Genomic DNA, 21,089 nt, shown 5'->3' on the forward strand with positions numbered 1-21,089 from the left:
TGATTTGTTTAATTTCTATGGGAATTTACAAATTATTGATGCCAAGTACCCCAAAGCTCACAAACGTGGTCATTGAGTGTTTGTGCGTTAGGGTTAGAAATAGTGGGCGAAGCCAACACCAGTCAAATACCTACACGTGCAACGGCGGGTCATCAGTGGATGGAGACAAATACAAATTTCACTGGAAAATGTAAACTGCAGCCATTCGTACACTGTTAATGGCAGGGTTTTTAAACTTTGCACAGTTGGTCACTGGGTGACTGAGATTATTATGTAGAAAAGTGGGTGAAGCCTACAAAAGTGAATCAAACTTCACCTATTGCTTTTCAAGGGGAATATTTAATTACTACCATTCTTGCACAGTTAATGGCACAGGCCTCAAACCTGGTACAGTTGGTCATTGCGTGACTGGGGTTCAAATTCAGAAAAGGGGGTGGAGCCACAAACAGCCAATCAGATTTTTTCATTTCAATGCAAATTATTGATACCAAAGACCGCAAAGCTCACAAACTTGGTCATTGAGTAATTGTGTGTTAGGGTTAGAAAAAGTATGCGGAGCCAACACCAGCCAAATACATATCCGGGCAATCAGCTAGTAAGGAATCAGGGGCGTAGCAATAGGGGGTGCAGAGGTAGCGACCGCATCGGGGCCCTTGGGCCAGAGGGGCCCCGAAGGGCCCTTCCTCAACTACAGTATTAGCTCTCTATTGATCCTGTGCTCATAATAATCACTTCTATAGATACTTTGAATAGTGGTAATCATTAACAAACTGTTCCCCATCCCCTTCTTGCACCTCTGACACTGTAGTTGTCATTGGCAGATTTTGGTGCGCCATATAAATTGTTATGTGTGGAGTGCTTGGGGGGCCCCATTGTAAAACTTGCATCAGGGCCCACAGCTCCTTAGCTACGCCACTGTAAGGAATAAAAGTGGCAGACTGTAATTCCCAGAATCCCTGCATTACAGTGCAAACCATGTATTGTGTATGTGAGGAGATGGGACTTTGTAGTTCATGGGAAGTGGGTATGATCAGCGTATGGAGAAGCGCACAACTACACTAAGATTTCTTCAAGTTGAAAATTAACTTCCAAGGTAATATTTATAATTTATGCTAATCGATATGATTGCTTTCAGATCTCGCCTTGCTTTGTTCTGAGAATGGTTGGTCTGTGTAAAGCCGCATCTACACGCGTAGATGCGGCCGCGATGTTCCTTATCAATCGAGGCCCTGATGTGGCTCGATTGATAAGATCCGACAGGACGGATCTTCGCACTGCCGATTCCCTGCTCGCTCCCCGCGAGGGGACAATGGCAGGGAATCGAACGGAAGATAAGCGGCGCGGGGACGAGCGGGAATCGAGCAGGTATTGATTCCGGCGCACGCGCGGCAAGCGGGGACGCGGAAGAGGCAATCCGGCGGCTAATCGAGCCGCCGGATCGCCGCCTCATCTACACGTGTAGATGAGGCTTAAAAGAGAAATACTCTTTGAGTCTTGTAATATATCTCAAAGGCACCAGCAGAAGCCATTCTCTGCCAGACTTCCATCCCACCCACACTTTTTTTTACATCTCCTGTTACTTTTTCAGAAGCACTTATTCAATAGAAATGCAATAGAAGCAATGAATTGTAAACATTTCTGTAGACAGCAGGGTAAGGTTTGGTTCCCAGTTGCAGTGGATGCAAAACAGTATGGTAAGCACTTCGCTCAGTTGCATGTCCACACCATCCGTTTTCCATCTGCTCCTTCCATTAGTCCGCTTCGATAGCAATCACCAATACTCACGTGCCCCCCGATTCTGCCACTGCTGATGCCTCCATTCTGTCCGGAATCTCACAGACTGGAGACTGGCAGGAGCATGGAGCTCCCCATAGGTTTAGGGCCTGTTTCCACTACACGCAGATTCTGCATGCAGAAAACTGACTCCAATAAATGCCTATGGGACATCTGCATCAGAAAAATCGCGTTCAGTGGAAACAGGCCCATAGACATTCATTGGAGTCAGTTTTCTGCATACAGAATCTGCGTGTAGTGGAAACAGGCCCTTACAGTAGACCAATTATCCCTAGCAACAGGGAGAGTTTTCATTGGTCCACCATGAACCAATAAAAATCCTCCTTGTTGCTTTTCCATGGGGATCCCCATGCTTCTTTCTGGCACCAATCTGTTTACCAGGACCGAGCAGGAGTCCTCAGCAACACAACCGCGGGATACATATGTTTTTGCATGGTAACAATCGAACACGTTAATTGAAACTGATGCGGCGATCAGCCTAGTGAGAACAGACACTGTCTGTTCTCATAGGATTCAATAGCGCCCATCAGCTCCTGAAAAATGCAGCAAGTTCAGATCCCATTTTTTTTCAAAAAAGCTGAAAAAGCTGGAAGCTGAGCATATTTTTAAAGAGGAACTCCAGTGAAAATAATGTAATAAAAAAGTGCTTCATTTTTACAATAATTATGTATAAATAATTTAGTCAGTGTTGGCTCATTTAAAATCTTTTAAATCCCTGATTTACATTCTGACATTTATCACATGGTGAAATTTTTACTGCTGGCAGGTGATGTAGCTGCTGCTTGGTTTTTTGGCAGTTGGAAACAGCTGTAAACAGCTATTACCCACAATGCAACGAGGTTCACAGACAGGAAACTGCCAAGACCATGGTCCTCAGAGTTTCACCACAATATCAGCAATACAGAGCCCCCAGATGATCAGTCTGTGAAAAGGAATAGATTTCTCATGTAAAAGGGGGTATCAGCTACTGACTGGGATGAAGTTCAATTCTTGGTCACGGTTTCTCTTTAACATTTAAGACAAGTGGGAACTGAGCCTAAAGACACTTGAAGATGTATAGGACTCTGGTGGTTCATTATTCTTGCTTTCACCCAAAATGAAATATGAGTTTTGAATGAACTAACCATGTTTGGTACAACACAAGGCAGTTGTAACACGATGAAAGATGCTTCTCCTTGCTTTTATTTGCATTAGTAATTGGATTTGGTCACAGGACAGCACAAATAAATACATGTAGCAGTGTAGTACGCGCGCACTCTCTCTGGCAGGGTGGAAAGGTATCTTCTCTGTGTGGAACAGCTGAGAGAATCTACTTCTTGGGTGCAGCGCCAATGGCTGCCTTCTCTTCACGGGTGACGGGGATAGAGCGTTCAGGAACATCGGCCAGCTTCCTGGGTCCACACACAGTCAGCACTCCATCTGGAGACAAGGATGAGGTGATGGCGATGGGATCAACATCAGATGGGATTTTATATCTTCTCTGGAAGTCTCTGGTAACATAGCCATGGTCATCCTGAGAATAAAAACACCACTAATTGGTTTTATCATTTTTTTTAAATGTATTTCATACATTGTAAGAACAAATCATATACTCTATCCTGGACACGTAGAACCCTAAATAAAATTCTGAACCTACTCTGACAAATGTCTGCCTTTTGGAGCCACTGATTCTGCACCTACTTGGAGTATTGTTTATTGGTATCCAAGACAGCTCACCACTAGAGGTCTCTAATGCTAAATTTGATATTCCACAACTGTCCAGAAGGCCAAATTGCTCTTCTGTACTCTGTGTGGTCATTGTTTTTAGTACAGATGACCCAATGATCTCCTCTCCCTGCATGAGTAATTGGCTACACACTGGAGCATTTGTTGCTTATTTTACACACTTGCATTAGCTTAGTGGCTAGCAGGAAGCTCTGAACTTCACAGTCTTGACAGTGTCTGTTATAAACACTGTGGAGCAGCTCAGCATTTGAATGTATTTATACAAGATAAGCCATTTTAAATGATATGTGCTATGTAGATCTCTCGATTCTGTATTCTTGAGAGAGAGGAGTGCAGCGACACAGCAGCTAAGCTATACACCAAATACATATGTTGTGAGTACTGTATATACTCGGATATAAGCTGACTCGCATATAAGCCGACCCCCCAACCTTTACACCAGAAATTAGAACACAATGATTGACTCACATATAAGCCAGGGGTAGGAGATGCAGCGCCTCCTGACAACAGGGGTTGGTTGTTGCATTTCATATGGTCAGCCTGGTCAACTCCTCACCAGAGACACCAACTTAATAAGTTGGTGACTCACATATAGGCCGACGGGGTGACTTTTCAACACATTTTTTGTGCTAAAAAATTTGTCCTATATGCGAGTATATACGGTAGGTTAGAAACAGTCACCCTCATACTGTCTGCTTTAGCCCTTACCTGATCATGGTGAAAGAAAAGGCAGAAGGCAGAAGTGGTGAGGGAATGGAACTATGGTCTAATATACCATTAACAGCTTGTGAGCAGCCAAGAGAGCAGTCCTGCAATCATATAGAATATTTACCTGGCGCTCCTCGTGCTTTCCATGGATTTCAATGTAGTCTCCTGACACTTTCACTTTAAGTTCTTCAGGGGAGAAATGTTTCACATCAAGGTTAACACAGAATTTATCCTTCTCTAGTCTCACCTAAAGTGGAAAAAACATATTGGAATTAAGCTTTGGATATCTGTTTACAACCATCAAGTGCCAGTAAATAAGGCTAAATTTAAGTCAAATTCATTTATATTGAAACGTAATTAGGAAAGCGTATTCATACAGGCCAGAGTTTCACCTTATTTTTAATTGTTTCATTAGGAGTAGCAATATCCAGGGCAGTTTCTAGGCTAAAATGCACCCAGGGCGAGGGTTAAAATTGCGTACCCTCCACCCCACCCCACCCCCCCCCCCCCCCCCCCCCGCGGGGCCAGGTTCTAGTTGCACTGAGTATAAGTAGCCAGCTATAGGTCCCCCCAGAAGCTAGGCATAGTATAGGTAGCCAGGCATAGGTGCCCCAGTATAGTTGCCCCCAGTATAGGTTAGCCAGGTAGGTGCCTCCAGTATAGGTAGCCGGTATAGTTGCCCCAGTAAAGGTTAGATAGGCAGGTGCCCCCGGTATAGGTTAGATAGGTAGGTGCCCCCAGTACAGGTTAGCTAGGTGGGTGCCTCTAATATAGGGAGTCAGAATAGTTGCCCCCAGCCTAGGTTAGATAGGTAGGTGCCCCCAGTATAGGTTAGTTAGGTAGGTGCCTCCAATATAGGTAGCCAGTATAGTTGCCACCAGTATAGGCTAGGTAGGTGCCCCCAATACAGGTTAGAGAGGTAGGGGCCCTCCAGTACAGGTTAGATTAGGTAGGTGCCCCCCAGTGTGGTTAGATTAGGTAGGTGCCCCCCAGTATAGATTAGGTAGGTGCCCCCCAGTATAGGTTAGATTAGGTAGGTTCCCCCCAGTGTGGTTAGATTAGGTAGGTGCCCCCCAGTGTGGTTAGATTAGGTAGGTGCCCCCCAGTATAGGTTAGATTAGGTAGGTGCCCCCCAGTATAGGTTAGATAGGTAGGGGCCCTCCAGTATAGGTTAGATTAGGTAGGTGCCCCCCAGTGTGGGTAGATTAGGTATGTGCCCCCCCCCCCCCTATAGGTTAGATTAGGTAGGTGCCCCCCAGTGTGGTTAGATTAGGTAGGTGCCCCCCAGTATAGGTTTGATTAGGTAGGTGCCCCCCCAGTGTGGTTAGATTAGGTAGGTGCCCACCAGTATATGTTAGATTAGGTAGGTGCCCCCCCAGTATAGGTTAGATAGGTAGCTTCCCCCCAGTATGGAGGGGGGAGTCAGCCGCGGGGAGGGCAGCCCGACCTCTCCCTCCCTTCCTCTCCGCAGGCCGCCCTCTGTGCTCCCTCCTCCGAGTGTGATTGCAGTCGGGAAGCGCTGTGTAGGGAGGGCAACTCACCTCCCTGGTTCCAATCGCCGCCTGTCTCCTCTTCTGTCTTCACCTCACAGCCGCTGATACACACGCTGCTTCCGGCTAAACAGGAAGCAGCATGTGTATCAGCGGCTATGAAGAGAAGAGGAGACCGGCGGCGATTGGAACCAGGGAGGTGAGTTGCCCTCCCTACACAGCGCTTCCCTGCAGTCACACTCGGAGGGGGGAGCACGGAGGGCGGACCGCGGAAAGGAAGGGAGGGAGAGGTCGGGCTGCCCTCCCCGTGGCTGACTCCCCCCTCCATTACAGCGCCCACAACTCCTTCGGCGCCCAGGGCGCCCGCACGGGCTGCACGGCCCTAGGAACGGGCCTGACAATATCCCTAAGGCGGATGGGGACTGCGCTCTAGAGCATTGAGGATTGCTAACAGTCCCTCACACCCAGGTCACTGCTCCTTCAGTCCGCTCCCATTAGGCGGAGGTTTCAGGTCATCTCCACCAGGACCGCAAGGCATTCCCTTCGGATGTCAACCTCTTGAACTCGCTCCAACCCCCAACCCCCCCCCCCCAGTGGTCCCTCCCCTCTTGCCTCCCCTTAGGGTTTGCTGGATGTTGTTATTGATAAACTGTCTACTGAGTCACTGACTCTTAGGGCCTGAGACCACTAATGCAGTTGTGTCCGCTTTTCAGTTACACATCAATGTTACAGATGCTGAAAAGTGGACAGAAGCGGATACAACTGCGTTAGTGGGCTCAGGCCCTAAAAGAACAACTGTAGCAAGAGGGCAATGGAGGCTGCCATATTTATTTCCTTTTAAGCAATACCAGTTGCCTGGCTATCCTGCTGATCCTCTGCCTCTAATACTTTTAGCCATAGACTCTGAACAAGCATACAGCAGATCAGGTGTTTCTGACATTATTGTCAGATGTGACAAGATTAGCTGCATGCTTGTTTCTGGTGTAATTCAGAAACTTCTGTCCCCAGCAGGACAGCCAGGCAACTGGTATTGTTTAAAAGGAAATAAATATGGCAGCCTCCGTATAACTCTCACCACAGTTGCCCTTTTATGTATTTTGCTTACACTGCTGTATATTGTGTGTCCTTTCTCCTTCTTTGAGTCCTGTAAGTGCTAAACCCAATTCTGAGCACACCCTATCTATGCTTGGCGAATATAAATGATTCTGGTTCTCATTCTGAACTCTAAAAAAATCCAAGTTGGAAGGTAACAGAGCCAATGACTATAAAAGAGGTACATAGTACTAAGACCTCATGACATGTAAGAAACATGATGTAGATCACCAGATTCCACTTTTATAAGGAACCTGAAATGAAAAGGATATGGAGGCTGACACTTATTGCAAGTTGCCTGGCTATCCTGCTGACCCGCTGCCTCTAATACTTTTAGCCACAGACCCTGAACAAGCATGCAGCAGATCAGGTGTTTCTGACTAAAGTCTGAAAACATTAGCTGCATTCTTGTTACAGGAGTGGGATTCAGATGCTACTGCAGCCAAAGAGGTCAGCAGGACTGCCAGGCAACTGGTATTGTTTAAAAGGAAATAAATATAGCAGCCTTCATATACCTCTTGCACCCGGTTCCTGTTTAATTAATCCATGCCATTCTGGCTAGAGAAATGCTATTAATTTATCCCTGTGTTTTTAAAATGTAATGAACAATAATGAGATAAAGAGTGAAGGGCACAGCAGGCTAATTTGTCTATTTCAGGAAATTCAAAGGTCAGAACAGCAAGTTCATAGTTTGAAATAAGTGGTGGTCAGAGGCAACAACTAAACTTTTCTAAGGCCTGGAACCCACTGAAATCAGCAAACGCAAAACGCAACCGCTAGCGTTTTGTCTGAGCGGTTTGCAAGCGGATTCATGCGCGTTTTCGGTCGCGTTTTGCAACATTGTATTTGTTTGCTCAGCGGTTGCGTAGCGTTTTGCGTTTTTATCCTGATTGGTCCTGTTAATTATTTTTAATTTTGTTACAGTGTGCTGAACCGCAAAACGCTAGCAAAACCGCTCAGTTTAGGTTTTGCTGAGCGTTTCTGCTAGCGTTTCAATACTTTACATTGAAGCGCTAACGCTCCCAAAATGCTGCAGGTCCTGCGTTTGCGTTTCTGGGAAACGCAAACGCTCCTGTGGAAGTTGCCCCATCCATTAACATTAGCCCAGCGTTTTGGCAAACTGCTAGCGTATGGCAGTGCTGCCAAAACGCTGCCAAAAGCGCTCCTGTGGGTTCCAGCCCTAATGGATTAAATAGATAATGCTAGATAACTGAGTGCTTAGCTATTTTATTGTAAACTTACAGCCCAAATTTTAGAGACAGGTTTTGTCCTTTCAGTGCTATGCTGATAATACATGACTTAGTTATACAAATGGTATTGTTGTGGAGTTATATAACTACTAATGTTTTGTTATGAACACATCAGCAATGTGAATGGCTATCTTTGTGTAGACTGCAAGGTAAAAGAACAAGAATTCAGTGCAGGGACGGATCTAGGAGGGGGGGGGGCAAGCGGGTCTCTTGCCCCAGGCGCAGTTTGTTGAATTCTTAAAAAGGCGGGAAAAATTTGGATGGGGAATGGCAGTTTAGGCGCCAAAACCTGACCTTGCCCCAGGCGCAACTTGGGGCAACTTGGCCTAGATCCGTACCTGATTCAGTGGTATGCAGCAGATGAATAGTAACTATTGCATAACCATATTCATGACTATTTCTGCCTCTATAGACACGAACAGGGCCGGATTTAGGGAAAGGCCTTCTAGACCATGGCCTAGGGAACCACAGGAGCAAGGGAACCAAAGCTGCAGGCTATACTGGTGCAAGTTTGCAAATGCTGCAATGCCGGGAGATCAGGCGAGCGCCTGACTGAGGTACTCTGTTGCCAGCGGCCTGTGCAGTGGCCACCTTGCTCTCTGTGCACATTTGCATTGTGGCCGACGACTATGGACTTGGGCAGCATTGGAGAGACAAGTCAAGACAAGACAAATAACATATATATCGCGCTTTTCTCCTGGCAGACTCAAAGCGCCAGAGCAGAGCAGCAGCCACTAGGGCGCGCTCTATTGGCAGTAGCAGTGTTAGGGAGACTTGCCAAAGGTCTCCTACTGAATAGGTGCTGGCTTACCGAACAGGCAGAGCCGAGATTCGAACCCAGGTCTCCTGTGTCAGAGGCAGAGCCCTTAACCATTACACCATCCAGAGGGAAAGTAAGAGGAAGCTTCTGCACTGGAGACAAGTGGAGAAATGAGTTAGCCTGATGGCTGCTGCGGTGTGAAGGAGCTGGCTACCTATACTGAAAGTGGGTGGGAAAAGGAGGGATTAAGGGAGCCATCAGGCTACCTATACTGGAGGGAAGGGGGGAGGGGTCATCTCGTTACCTATACCAAAAAGGGCAGCTGGTTACAGTGGCCTTGGGCGGTAAAGAGCACAAATCAGGCCCTGGAAACGAAATGACACTCACCCTAACTGAGTGCATTTATTCACATGACGATGTAATGCCTGTCGGCTACTGACACCACAGGCCAGGCCCTGTCAGAGGTGACAGTGATTGGACAGTTTGAATTAATATTGCCTAGTTATTATTTTCCTCTGATAAAGAAGTACTGTTCCCATGGTTCCCTTCTGCAATGCAGAGCTGACTGATCCACCTCCATAGCAGGGAAAGCAGTCAGAACTGCTAAAAGCCATCCAGAAATGGGGAAAAATATTGCACAGTATTATTTCGGTAGTAAAGTGGGACAATGTGTGTCTACATGTGAATATTGCACATAAGCAGAGAACTCTGTGTGGGGTCAGGAATGCTGGATTTTCATGTTCGTTTTTTTTTGTTTGTATAGTATCAGCAGATAATGCAGTGATGGCCAGTACTCCTAATTGCTGCCTCCTGCTGTACAAAGTAATGAGGAGATTACCTACAATGCACTTCATGGTGGTGTTCGTATAAAATGGAAATAACATTATGTGGGGGTTTAATAATAAGCTTGATGTGTAACTCTTAATGTTTATTAAAGGGATTCTATAGTGAGAGGTATATATACTTGCCATATTTATTTCACGTTAAACGATGCCAATTGCCTGGCTGTCCAGCTGATCTCTTTGGCTTCAGTAATGTCTGAATCACACCCTGAAACAAGCATGCAGGTAGTGCAGTCAGACTTCAGTCAGAGCACCTGATGTTCATATATGTTCTGGGTCTGTGGCTGAGCTTACTAGAGACAAAGGATCAGCAAGTCAGCCAGAAAATTGACATAGTTTAATAGGAAAAAGGCAGCCTTTCAAATTGCCTCTCACTACAGTGGAAACCGAGGTAAGAATAATATGGAGGCTGCCATATTTATTTCCTTTTAACCTATTTTGGTTCCTGGACGTAGAAACTACGTCCAGGAACCATGCACACTACCGCTCCTGCGGCCGATTGCGCGCGTGCACGCGTGCTCCCGGCCCGCGGTTTGTTAGCCAGGCAATCAGTGAATCGGGCTATGGTGCCCGATCACTGATTCCTCTCCCCCGCAGAAAAAGCGACAGCCTCTCTCGGTGACGTCATGTAAACAAACTCATGGCCGCCATCTTGTGGCCAAAAAGTAAAACTACAACTAAAAGTAAAAATAATTAAAATCAACACACAATTACATTATAAAACTATGGTTTACATCCCACCCTCCCAAAAATACCCAAATAAAATGTTTAATATAAAAAAAAAACCATTACAATAAAAAAACAACAACATGTAAATATTTACCTAAGGGTCTAAACTTTTTAAATATCAATTTAAAGATGAAATATTTCTATATTTTTTTTATTTTAAACTTGTAAATAGTGATAGATGCAAAACGGAAAAAATGCACCTTTATTTCCAAATAAAATATTGTCGCCATACATTGTGATAGGGACATAATTTTAACGGTGTAATAACCGGGACATATGGGCAAATACAATACGTGAGTTTTAATTATGGAGGCATGTATTATTTTAAAACTATAATGGCTGAAAACTGAGAAATAATGATTTTTTTCAGTTTTTTTCTTATTCTTCCTGTTAAAATGCATTTACAGTAAAGTGGCTCTTAGCAAAATGTACCCCCCAAAGAAAGCCTAATTGGTGGCGGAAAAAACAAGATATAGATCAGTTCATTGTGATAAGTAGTGATAAAGTTATAGGCTAATCAATGGGAGGTGAACATTGCTCAAGTGAAAACGACGGAACGCGAATGGGTTAACCTTCCTCGCGGTAACCCCGAACGTAGTTCGGGGTAAGCCGCGCAGGAGGTTTTCTCAGGCCCTACTGGGCCGATTTGCTTAATTCTTTTTTTGCTGCACGCAGCTAGCACTTTGCTAGCTGCGTCAGTACCCTGATCACCGCCGCCCCGCGCTCGATCGCCACTATCCGTCGCGCCCCCACAGACCCCGTGCGCTGCCTGGCCCACCAGTGCCAGGCAGAGCTGAGGGGTGGATCGGGACTCCCAATATCCCGCCCCGTCGCCATGGCCCTCCGGGATTTCCTGATCGAAGCGGGCGGGGGGATGCCGCTGAGTAGCGGCTATCATGTAGCGAGCCCTGGGCTCGCTACATGATTTAAAAAAAAAAAACTGCTGCGCTGCCTCCTGGCGGAATTCATTAGACCGCCAGGAGGGTTAAGCAATACCAGTTGCCTGGCTGCCCTGCTGGTCCTCTGCCTCTAATACTTTCAACCATAGACCCTGAACAAGCATGCAGCGGGTTGGGTGTTTCTGACAATATTGTCAGATCTGACAAGATTAGCTGCATGCTTGTTTCTGATGTAATTCAGTTAACTACTGCAGCCAAATAGATCAGCAAGACTGCCAGGCAATTAGTATTGTTTAAAAGGAAATAAATATGGCAGCCTCCATATCACTCTCACCTCGGGTTCACTTTAAGGTTGAAATTATAAACAAGCTATAGATAGAACGCTATACAGGACTTAGCAAGTCTGTGCTGTCTGTGTCCCTGTTGGCAAGATTGTTGCAGGGGGATCTGGAGCCCTCTGTGGCATTTATCTCCATCTTTTGGTGGCATCTATAAAATTCTGGAGTTCAGTTCTCTTTTCGCCGAGTTACCAAATGTCATGGGGATATAATAAAATGAAAGGGAATCCCCAGAAGGGCACAGAACCGTTTCCCATTCTGACCAGAGAAAGTTTGCTTTGGCCAGAGATCCACCTTAAAATGAGGTCAATCCATCCAAAACTGAAGGTTAGTCTTCAAAAGATGCAGGGCTGAGCCTCCATGATAGCATCTGCAGGAGGCAGATCTCAGTGCTGGAGCTAGACACTTATACTGTATAGCCCACCATTTTTAACCTGTAATGTCAGTTTATTTTGGACTGCCTTTTCAATATTGATATTGCGTGTTTTCCATGCTCTGATCATATTATATATAAAAATTATTAGTATTGGGTAATCATGAGTTAGAAAGTATGTTTCATACTCTCTTTGCATCGATCTTAAAGTGACACTGAAGCAAAAAGAAACTTGTGATATAATGAATGTGTAGAACAGAGAATTAACAGAACATTAATAGCAAAGAAAAGGGTCTATTTTTATTTTAAGTTATATAGCTTTTTTTATAACATTGCATCATTCTGTTATATTTGAAATTACAAACAACACTCTGTATTTTAAACTATAAAAAAGAGCAGCGCTAATGACCATTTGAACTCCCCTGCAGTAAAACCTTATCTGAAGCTGTTTTTCACTGTTTCTTTGATGTATAAGTGCTTCAGAAAATAGCTCTGTCTCTGACCCAAGTTGGGCCAGAGAGCCCAGAGAATCTCTTTTGCATAGATAACAACTGAAGTTTTTTTATTTACTCTTCCTGTATTGAAAACAATATGAGAATCTTTCCTTTACTACTAATGTTGTATTTCTTCTTTTGTACTACACATACAATTCATTATATGATAAGTTTATTTTCACTTCAGATTCACTTTAACCTTCCTGGTGGTAACCCGGAACGTAGTTCGGGGTAAGCCGCGCAGGAGGATTTCTCAGGCCCTGCTGGGCCGATTTGCATAAATTTTTTTTTGCAACACGCAGCTAGCACTTTGCTAGTTGCGTGTGCACTCCGATCGCCGCCAATTGGCGGCCCGCGTCGCCCCCCGACCCCGTGCGCTGCCTGGCCAATCAGTGCCAGGCAGCGCTGAGGGGCGGATCGGGACTCCCAATGATGTCACGACGTCGGTGACGTCATCCCCCCCCGTCGCCCGGGATTTCCTGATCGGAGATCGCCGGAGGCGATCGAAGCGGGTGGGGGGATGCCGCTGCACAGCGGATATCATGTAGCGAGCCCTGGGCTACAAAAAAAAATAAATAAATAAATAAAAACTGCTGCGTTGCCCCCTGGCGGTTTTTAATAGACCGCCAGGAGGGTTGAGGAACTTTTATCCTGGACCGAGCTTCTTCCCAACCAGTAGCTGATACTCCCTTCCCACAAGAAATCGTTACCTTTTCTCAAAAAGGTCAACAAATGGGTCTGTGTCAGTAATGTAAAAGTTACCTCTGCAGTGAAGAGCGGCGCAACCGCCGCTCCCGCGTCTGACGTCACGGCGGATTCCGCCGCTGCCTCCTTGTCATCTTTTCCCAGCAGGTCAGGTCTCTCCAGGGTACATCAGGACAGAAGAGCACACGCGCGTACCCGGAGACAGGACCTTTATGCATTGAGGAGGCGAGTCAGCTGACCAGCCGGTCAGCTGACAACTCTGGTCTGATTCTCGCCTCTGATTGGCTGGGGCGAGTGGGCGGGGCCATGGGTATTACCTTTGGTATTTAAGTCCCGGGCTGTCAGTGGATCATTGTCTGCTATTGCTGAAACTTTGCGGTTAAGCTCTCAGACCTTAATTAGTTCCCAGTGTGTTTTGATCCGGCAGGACCCCGGGGATGCACACATAGCTAGAAATATTATTATTGATAGCTGTAATTATAATACTCATATTATTATCATTGTATGCCTTATTGTGTATGAACCTTGCCTGAACTTCTGACCATCCTTCTGCCTATCGATTCTGTACTCTGCCTGTATGTGTACTGCCGACCTCGGCCGGACCTCGACTCTGTCTTAGCCTTCCGATTCTGTACTTTCGCCCATCTGATTGTTGCCAAACTCAGCCTGTTCTCACATAGTATTTGTCTCACGATTCTGTACCGCGACCTGACCGACCTGTTACCGACCCTGCCTGTACGACCACTCTGATACTGGTGATAGTCCCTACAGCCAAGGGCTATCATCCAGGAGTACTCCTGAGTTACTGTGCACAAAAACACTAGTGGTCACATTCTGATTAAAGTACTGACTATTGTGCTCTTTTGAACTGTTACTCATTTTGTATCACAGACAGTCCTGATTGAACTCACTCTGGTCAGCAGAGATACCACTGTTCATTACAGTCTGTATGGCTGATATTGTGGTGAAACCCTTCCCACAGTATGATGTCATGACCATGGTCCTGACAGTTTGCTGTCAGTGAACCTCAGTGCATTGGGGGAAATAACAGCCAACTGCCAAGCAAGCAATATCTCCCTCTGTGCATAGAACTCTCAGTAACGAACATCTTGTACAGATCACCTGATAGAACTAAACATGTCACCACCTGTGATAAATTTCAGAATGTAAATCGGGGCGAGGAGAGATTTTGCAATGGGCAAACACTGACTAAATCATCTATAAATGAATATTGTTAAAAATAAGCAATTTTATTCATTATGTTATTTTCTCTACAGTTCCTCTTTAAGACTGAGTTAATTACAACAGTAATTACAGTACATGAAGAACCAATGCTGAAGACTCTTGTAGGACAAGTGGTGACAGTACATAAATACCTCGGCTTAAGCGTACAAATATATTTTTATTCACAGAACTGAAAGTCGTTGTCCTGCCTTCTAGGCCTAGTCTGGTGCTGGTCCACATATTGTTTGGCTCATGCACCTGCTCCACCCTAATCACCAAATCCTGATCTGTGAGAGAAAGGTCACTCCACCTGTGCTAATGAGCTGAGTCTGACATTGAACACTCTATAGGCCTGATTTACTAAGCCATCTCCCGAGATCACCAAGCATCTCCAGTGGAGCTGTGAGCTATCCAGCCAGCCTGAACAGGATTTATGAAACATAAAAGACTGCAGCAGCCTTCAAACGGGTTTTATTGGAACATAGTGGGCAGGGCCGGATATACCATAAGGCACTATAGGCACATGCATATAGGCGCCTGATGATGGAAAGGTGGCTCACTCCCCTCCCTGAGTGCCTCCCTCCCTCCTTCCCTATGCAGAGTCCTGATGAGAGTGTAAATGAGAGGCTACTCACCTGACTCTCAGTATTACACTGCTGAGAGCTCCCTTCAACTGGGGAACCCTAGCTACCTAATACTTTGGGTCACCTCTAGCTACTTAATACTGAGGGTACCTCTGGCTACCTAATACTAAATGGCACATGTAGCTACCCACGCCAGGCAAGGGAAGTAAAGGAGAAGTAACAGTTGGGACAGCCCACACACCTGCGGTGCAGTTTGGCGTGAGTTTGTAGATTCATGGAGGAGCAAGACTAGGGTGCCAGGACATCTGTGCGTGTAGGCTCATGTAATGTAAATCCGGGGCTGATAGTGGGACCTATGAGACTACAGTCTTCTCAGTGGAGTAACTACAAATCATGCCCCCCCAGCAAAACTTTGATGGGGCCCAGCAGTGTTCACACCCTTTCCCTTGCTTTCCTTGGTGACCCTCACAGCCTGGGGCCCATCTTGCAACGGTCAAAAGACTAGTGTGGCCATCATGATCTCCAAACCTATAGCAAGTGTAGCAACAAAAACACCTGATCTGGAGGATGAACCCTTTTATTGGAGGGAATGAAGTAGTAGTTGGGGCTCCCTTACAGCTAGGGGCCCCCCGAGTGGCCAAGTTGAGGGTCAAATATTCTAAACTGAAATCCTAAAAGAAAAATCTAATCTGAGTTTGCTGGATCACACCAGTATGCCACCAAGAAAAGCTGGCTTCCCCTTCCTGTATTCTCTGTAAAACAAATGAAAATAATATATGAAGAAGGCAGTGGTTCACACCAGGCACCCCTGTAGTAACCTCAGTTGCTGAATACAGTAGTAGAATTCAGGTGCCGAGCCCCCCCCCCCCCCCTATAGTGATGGCAGCAGTGGTGACCATGTAATGCTTTTACACTGTAAATAAACAGACTTGAAAGTAAAAGTGACTACATAATAACGTAACATTTCTGCCCTCTATGTGATCTGTCCAAGCAAGTGACCCCTGGTAATATTTTAGGAAGTGTTGACATGCGGTGTAAGGTTATATCCACTGGGCAATATGATGTAATGTGATCCACACACACTGATATGGGATTCCATGTGGTAAGTGATTTAAGGCTGTGGGATTGCTCAGCAGTGTTTCCCAGAGTGGACACAGGACTAAAACAAGGTGAATGTGTTATCAGGAAAGGCTTTAATATCTATGAATTGGCTTCTGTGAAATTTAATTTAAGTTCAAGTAAGGCTAGGTCCACACTAGACACAGTTGCAGGACGGACACTGCAGTCCGGATCAGGGGAAGATTAGGGGAAGTACCTCCGTACTGCAAACTGATGAAGGTGCATCAGTTTTGCATCAGTTTCCGTTCAGTTTTTCCCTGACAGAAAACGTCTCTATCATTAGGAAGGAGTGGAAGGATTTTTTTGGGCCAATCATAAAGCTCAGGCTATCCGTTTTCACATCAGTTTTTTGCCTGTGGAGCTGGAGTTGCGTTTTCACATTGCTTTTCACTACCCCTGCGTGTATCCGTGGTCCTGATCCATTGCGTGAAAATGCAGCAGGTCCGGACCTTCCGTTCAGGTTTTGAAAACGGGTCCCCGCAAACGCAGACGGATCCGTTTTTTACTTGGGTGAGGCTGGCTGCTATTTTAAACATTAGTATCCGGGACTCCGTTTTTCATCAGGTTTGAAAAACGCAGCCACGGATACGTTTCCGGACCTAGTGTGGACCAGCTCTTACCCTTAAAGCATAAAACATATGCAAAATAAACATATTTTATTCAAAACTGGATTATTAGAAACTAAGAGTGGCAGTGGACTCAGTATAGTTGAAATATTATTAACTTCAAGGTCAAGTAAGTTATTGCACAATCTCTGCTTTATATTCCACACAGCACATCAAAATGTAAGAGCTACTAGCAGCTGTAGCTACCGCTATCAATAGTCACCATTTTAAAACTGTCAAAGCATTTACAGGTGGTTGCTATGGGTTACCATGTTGTATGTGTGCAATCAGGTTTGCAATATGTGAAACAGCAGAACTCTTTTCTGTACACTGCTGTCTTATGCTGTCCAATTCCTGAGAGCTAAAATGTATTTAGAACATTTGCTTTCACCATACAGTTTTTAATACATGAACATGATGAATAAACACAAATGCTTTTTACTTGAAAGAGATTCAAACTTAATTTTATATTAATTTGAAAATATGGTCATCTGCTGATCTGCAAAGTACTATTGCTTTATTTCCTTTCTAGCAAGTACAGTTTTATTGACCAGGGGCTGACTCACAAAACTCATCTCATTTCATGAATTATTTCCCTATACCCATTTCTCACATTTTCTATAAGCAACAGAACACAAACTGAATTTATTCCTGATTAATCTAACCACCATTATTTGTGTTACCTTATTTTTAGTCATTTTCATTTGGTTGGTATGCTTACAATTTTTATATAGATAAAATGAAAAACAGTGTGAAATAATTCATAATAAAATGTTCTGAATCCACACCAGTCATTCCAACAACTGTAGTATGTTTGTTAAGCGAGTAAGTTCACATACATGGAGCGCACACATAACACGTCAAGTACACAGGTGGGGATTACCTCTGACAAGCCACTCTCAATCCAGGCAGGGAGTCTGAGGAAGGGATATTTGAAGTAGAAAGGGGAAAGCAGAGAAGATGGGAAGAGATCAGCTTCTTGGAGGTGCTCCCCAAAACTCTGTTCAAAGATCCTGTTTGGTCCAAAGAAAGAGTAAAAGTGGCGGCGGAACCACGGATGTTGGATAGTTACATCCATAATCTTCAAGCTTCCGAAGTTTAGCTATCAGAGAGAGATAGAGCTGTTCACTGTTGGAACCCAATGATCTAAATGGTCTTATATACAGAGTGGGCAACCTTGGGCTCCTCCCTGGCACCCCAACATTGAACTTTCTGGAAAAGAGTTGTCAGATGGCTTAATTATGCCACCATGCTTGCCTGCTCCCATTCAGTAGATAGATGTAGGATATAAGCACTGGCACATCCTCTATTCAGCCTGTAACCCATTGGATCAGCAGGACTAGGTGCTGATTATGTCTGTGTTCTCTTTCCCTCTCGGTGCTTTGCACGTTGGATTAACAGACAGGAGGATCATTTCAGCTACCGTTCTGTAATATGACAAGAGATGAGTTCATTCTCAGATCTCACAGATGATAGTGAGATCCCAGCTTGCTGCAGACAGAGTAGCTTATTCATTGCATCGCAGTCCTGAATATCTCAGCACTGCCCCCCCTCCCTTCTGTGGGTTTATATTATATTAAGTGGGCTGGAGACCTTTATGTGCCCTTCGGTGAAAGATATAATGCCTGATTTCCCCTCCCCCTGGATATTATGTTGTGCATTTTGTAAATGACTGTATTCTAAAAGAACTCACTTAAAACGTTTTTGTTTTTAAACGTGGAAATCATTTGTGGTGAAGGCCTGCTCTTGGGAGAAAATTGTTTGCATCATGACTCCACTTCAAGACACTTTATGGTACTTGACTCAAAAAATAAAGGGCTATCTAAGCAAACTTGAAATTGGTACTAGGGAAGGGAACTGAAAATCCATCAAGAGGGGGTGTACAATGGCACAAGAAACGGGCAGGTGGGGGAATGACGGGCTTTGGAGATATTGGAAATAGTTATTTTTAACCACTTCCCCACCAAGGGTTTTTTATACCCTAATGGACTAGAGCAATTTTCACCTGGCTGTCATCTCTCCTCCCTTTCATTTGTGAATAACTTTTACTTTATCACACCGAAATGACCTATACCTTGCTACTATTTCTCTAATTCCATCCGCTATTGTTTTAAAATCAACAATGCTACTGTAAATAAAACCCTCACATGTTATTTGCCAATTTGTCCCGGATAATACAACCTTTAAATTAGATCCCTAGTACAATGTATAGCGACAAAATATTATTTTTGAAATAAAAGTGTATTTTTTCTGTTTTTATTTTTGTGCTTGGTGAATAATTACAAGCCCTTATTTGCAAAAATAACAGTAATATACCCTCATGACATACAGTACATAGTAAAAATGCTGTGTCCCTAACTTAACCGTTTATTTTTTATTTTTTTTTAAGCTGTCACTTTTTTTAAAGTATTTTTATTTTGGTAACAATGGGGGGCAGGGAAGGGGGAGAAGGAGGGACTAAACTATTTTAATTTAATTTACAGTGGTGTGAAAAACTATTTGCCCCCTTCCTGATTTCTTACTCTTTTGCATGTTTGTCACACTTAAATGTTTCTGTTCATCAAAAACCGTTAACTATTAGTCAAAGATAACAGAGTTGAACACAAAATGCAGTTTTAAATGATGGTTTTTATTATTTAGTGTGAAAAAAAACTCAAAACCTACATTGCCCTGTGTGCCCCCTGAACCTAATAACTGGTTGGGCCATCCTTAGCAACAATAACTGCAATCAAGCGTTAGCGATAACTTGCAACGAGTCTTTTACAGCGCTCTGGAGGAATTTTGGCCCACTCATCTTTGCAGAATTGTTGTAATTCAGCTTTATTTGAGGGTTTTCTAGCATGAACCGCCTTTTTAAGGTCATACCACAACATCTCAATAGGATTCAAGTCAGGACTTTGACTAGGCCACTCCAAAGTCTTCATTTTGTTTTTCTTCAGCCATTCACAGGTGGATTTGCTGGTGTGTTTTGGGTCATTGTCCTGCTGCAGCACCCAAGATCGCTTCAGCTTGAGTTGACGAACAGATGGCCGGACATTCTCCTTCAGGATTTTTTGGTAGACAGTAGAATTCATGGTTCCATCTATCACAGCAAGCCTTCCAGGTCCTGACGCAGCAAAACAACCCCAGACCATCACACTACCACCACCATATTTTACTGTTGGTATGATGTTCTTTTGCTGAAATGCTGTGTTACTTCTATGCCAGATGTAACGGGACACGTACCTTCCAAAAAGTTCAACTTTTGTCTCGTCTGTCCACAAGGTATTTTCCCAAAAGTCTTGGCAATCATTGAGATGTTTTTTAGCAAAATTGAGACGAGCCTTAATGTTCTTTTTTCTTAAAAGTGGTTTGCGCCTTGGATATCTGCCATGCAGGCCATTTTTGCCAAGTCTCTTTCTTATGGTGGAGTCATGAACACTGACCTTAATTGAGGCAAGTGAGGCCTGCAGTTCTTTAGATGTTGTCCTGCAGTTCTTTAGATGAGTTTTCTCTGCGCTCTTGGGGTAATTTTGGTCGGCCAGCCACTCCTGGGAAGGTTCATCACTGTTCCATGTTTTGCCATTTGTGGATAATGGCTCTCACTGTGGTTCGCTGGAGTCCCAAAGCTTTAGAAATGGCTTTATAACCTTTACCAGACTGATAGATCTCAATTACTTTTGATCTCATTTGTTCCTGAATTTCTTTGGATCTTGGCATGATGTCTAGCTTTTGAGGTGCTTTTGGTCTACTTCTCTGTGTCAGATAGCTCCTATTTAAGTGATTTCTTGATTGAAACAGGTGTGGCAGTAATCAGGCCAGGGGGTGACTACAGAAATTGAACTCAGGTGTGATAAACCACAGTTAAGTTATTTTTTAACAAGGGGGGGCAATCACTTTTTCACACAGGGCCATGTAGATTTGGAGTTTTTTTTCTCACTAAATAATAAAAACCATCATTTAAAACTGCATTTTGTGTTCAATTATGTTATCTTTGACTAATAGTTAACGGTTTTTGATGAGCAGAAACATTTAAGTGTGACAAACATGCAAAAGAATAAGAAATCAGGAAGGGGCAAATAGTTTTTCACACCACTGTATATAGTGTAAAGAGTAGTGGAAAATGTGTATTTTTAATGTGCTTTTTACCACTAGGGGCTTGATTCACAAAGCGGTGCTAACCTACTTAGCACGTCTAAAGTCTTTAGACGCGCTAACCAGGGTGCTAAGTAGGTTAGCACCGGATTTCTCAATCAGATCGTGCGCTAACTTTGCGCGCGTAAAGTTTTACGCGCGCAAAGTTTTACGCGCGCTAAGTCCCATAGGCTTTAATGGGCACTTCGCGCGGTGCGCCCTGTGCTCTGTGCAGTACGCGCGTA

At 44.4% G+C, this 21,089-nt stretch overlaps 1 protein-coding gene across 1 annotated transcript; it reads right to left on the reverse strand.

Moving 5' to 3' along the window:
* Positions 1-2,955: 2,955 nt before the first annotated feature.
* CRYAB (crystallin alpha B) lies at positions 2,956-17,885 on the reverse strand. Its single transcript, XM_068240945.1, has 3 exons — positions 17,615-17,885; positions 4,352-4,474; positions 2,956-3,307 (listed from the first exon to the last, which is right to left on the reverse strand). Exons 1-3 carry the CDS (start codon positions 17,807-17,809, stop codon positions 3,104-3,106), a joined length of 522 nt encoding a protein of 173 aa, XP_068097046.1. The 5' UTR covers positions 17,810-17,885; the 3' UTR covers positions 2,956-3,103.
* Between the last annotated feature and the right edge of the window lie 3,204 nt (positions 17,886-21,089).

This window comes from Hyperolius riggenbachi, chromosome 6 (genome assembly GCF_040937935.1).
Source record: "Hyperolius riggenbachi isolate aHypRig1 chromosome 6, aHypRig1.pri, whole genome shotgun sequence".
Classification (NCBI taxonomy): Eukaryota; Metazoa; Chordata; class Amphibia; order Anura; family Hyperoliidae; genus Hyperolius; species Hyperolius riggenbachi.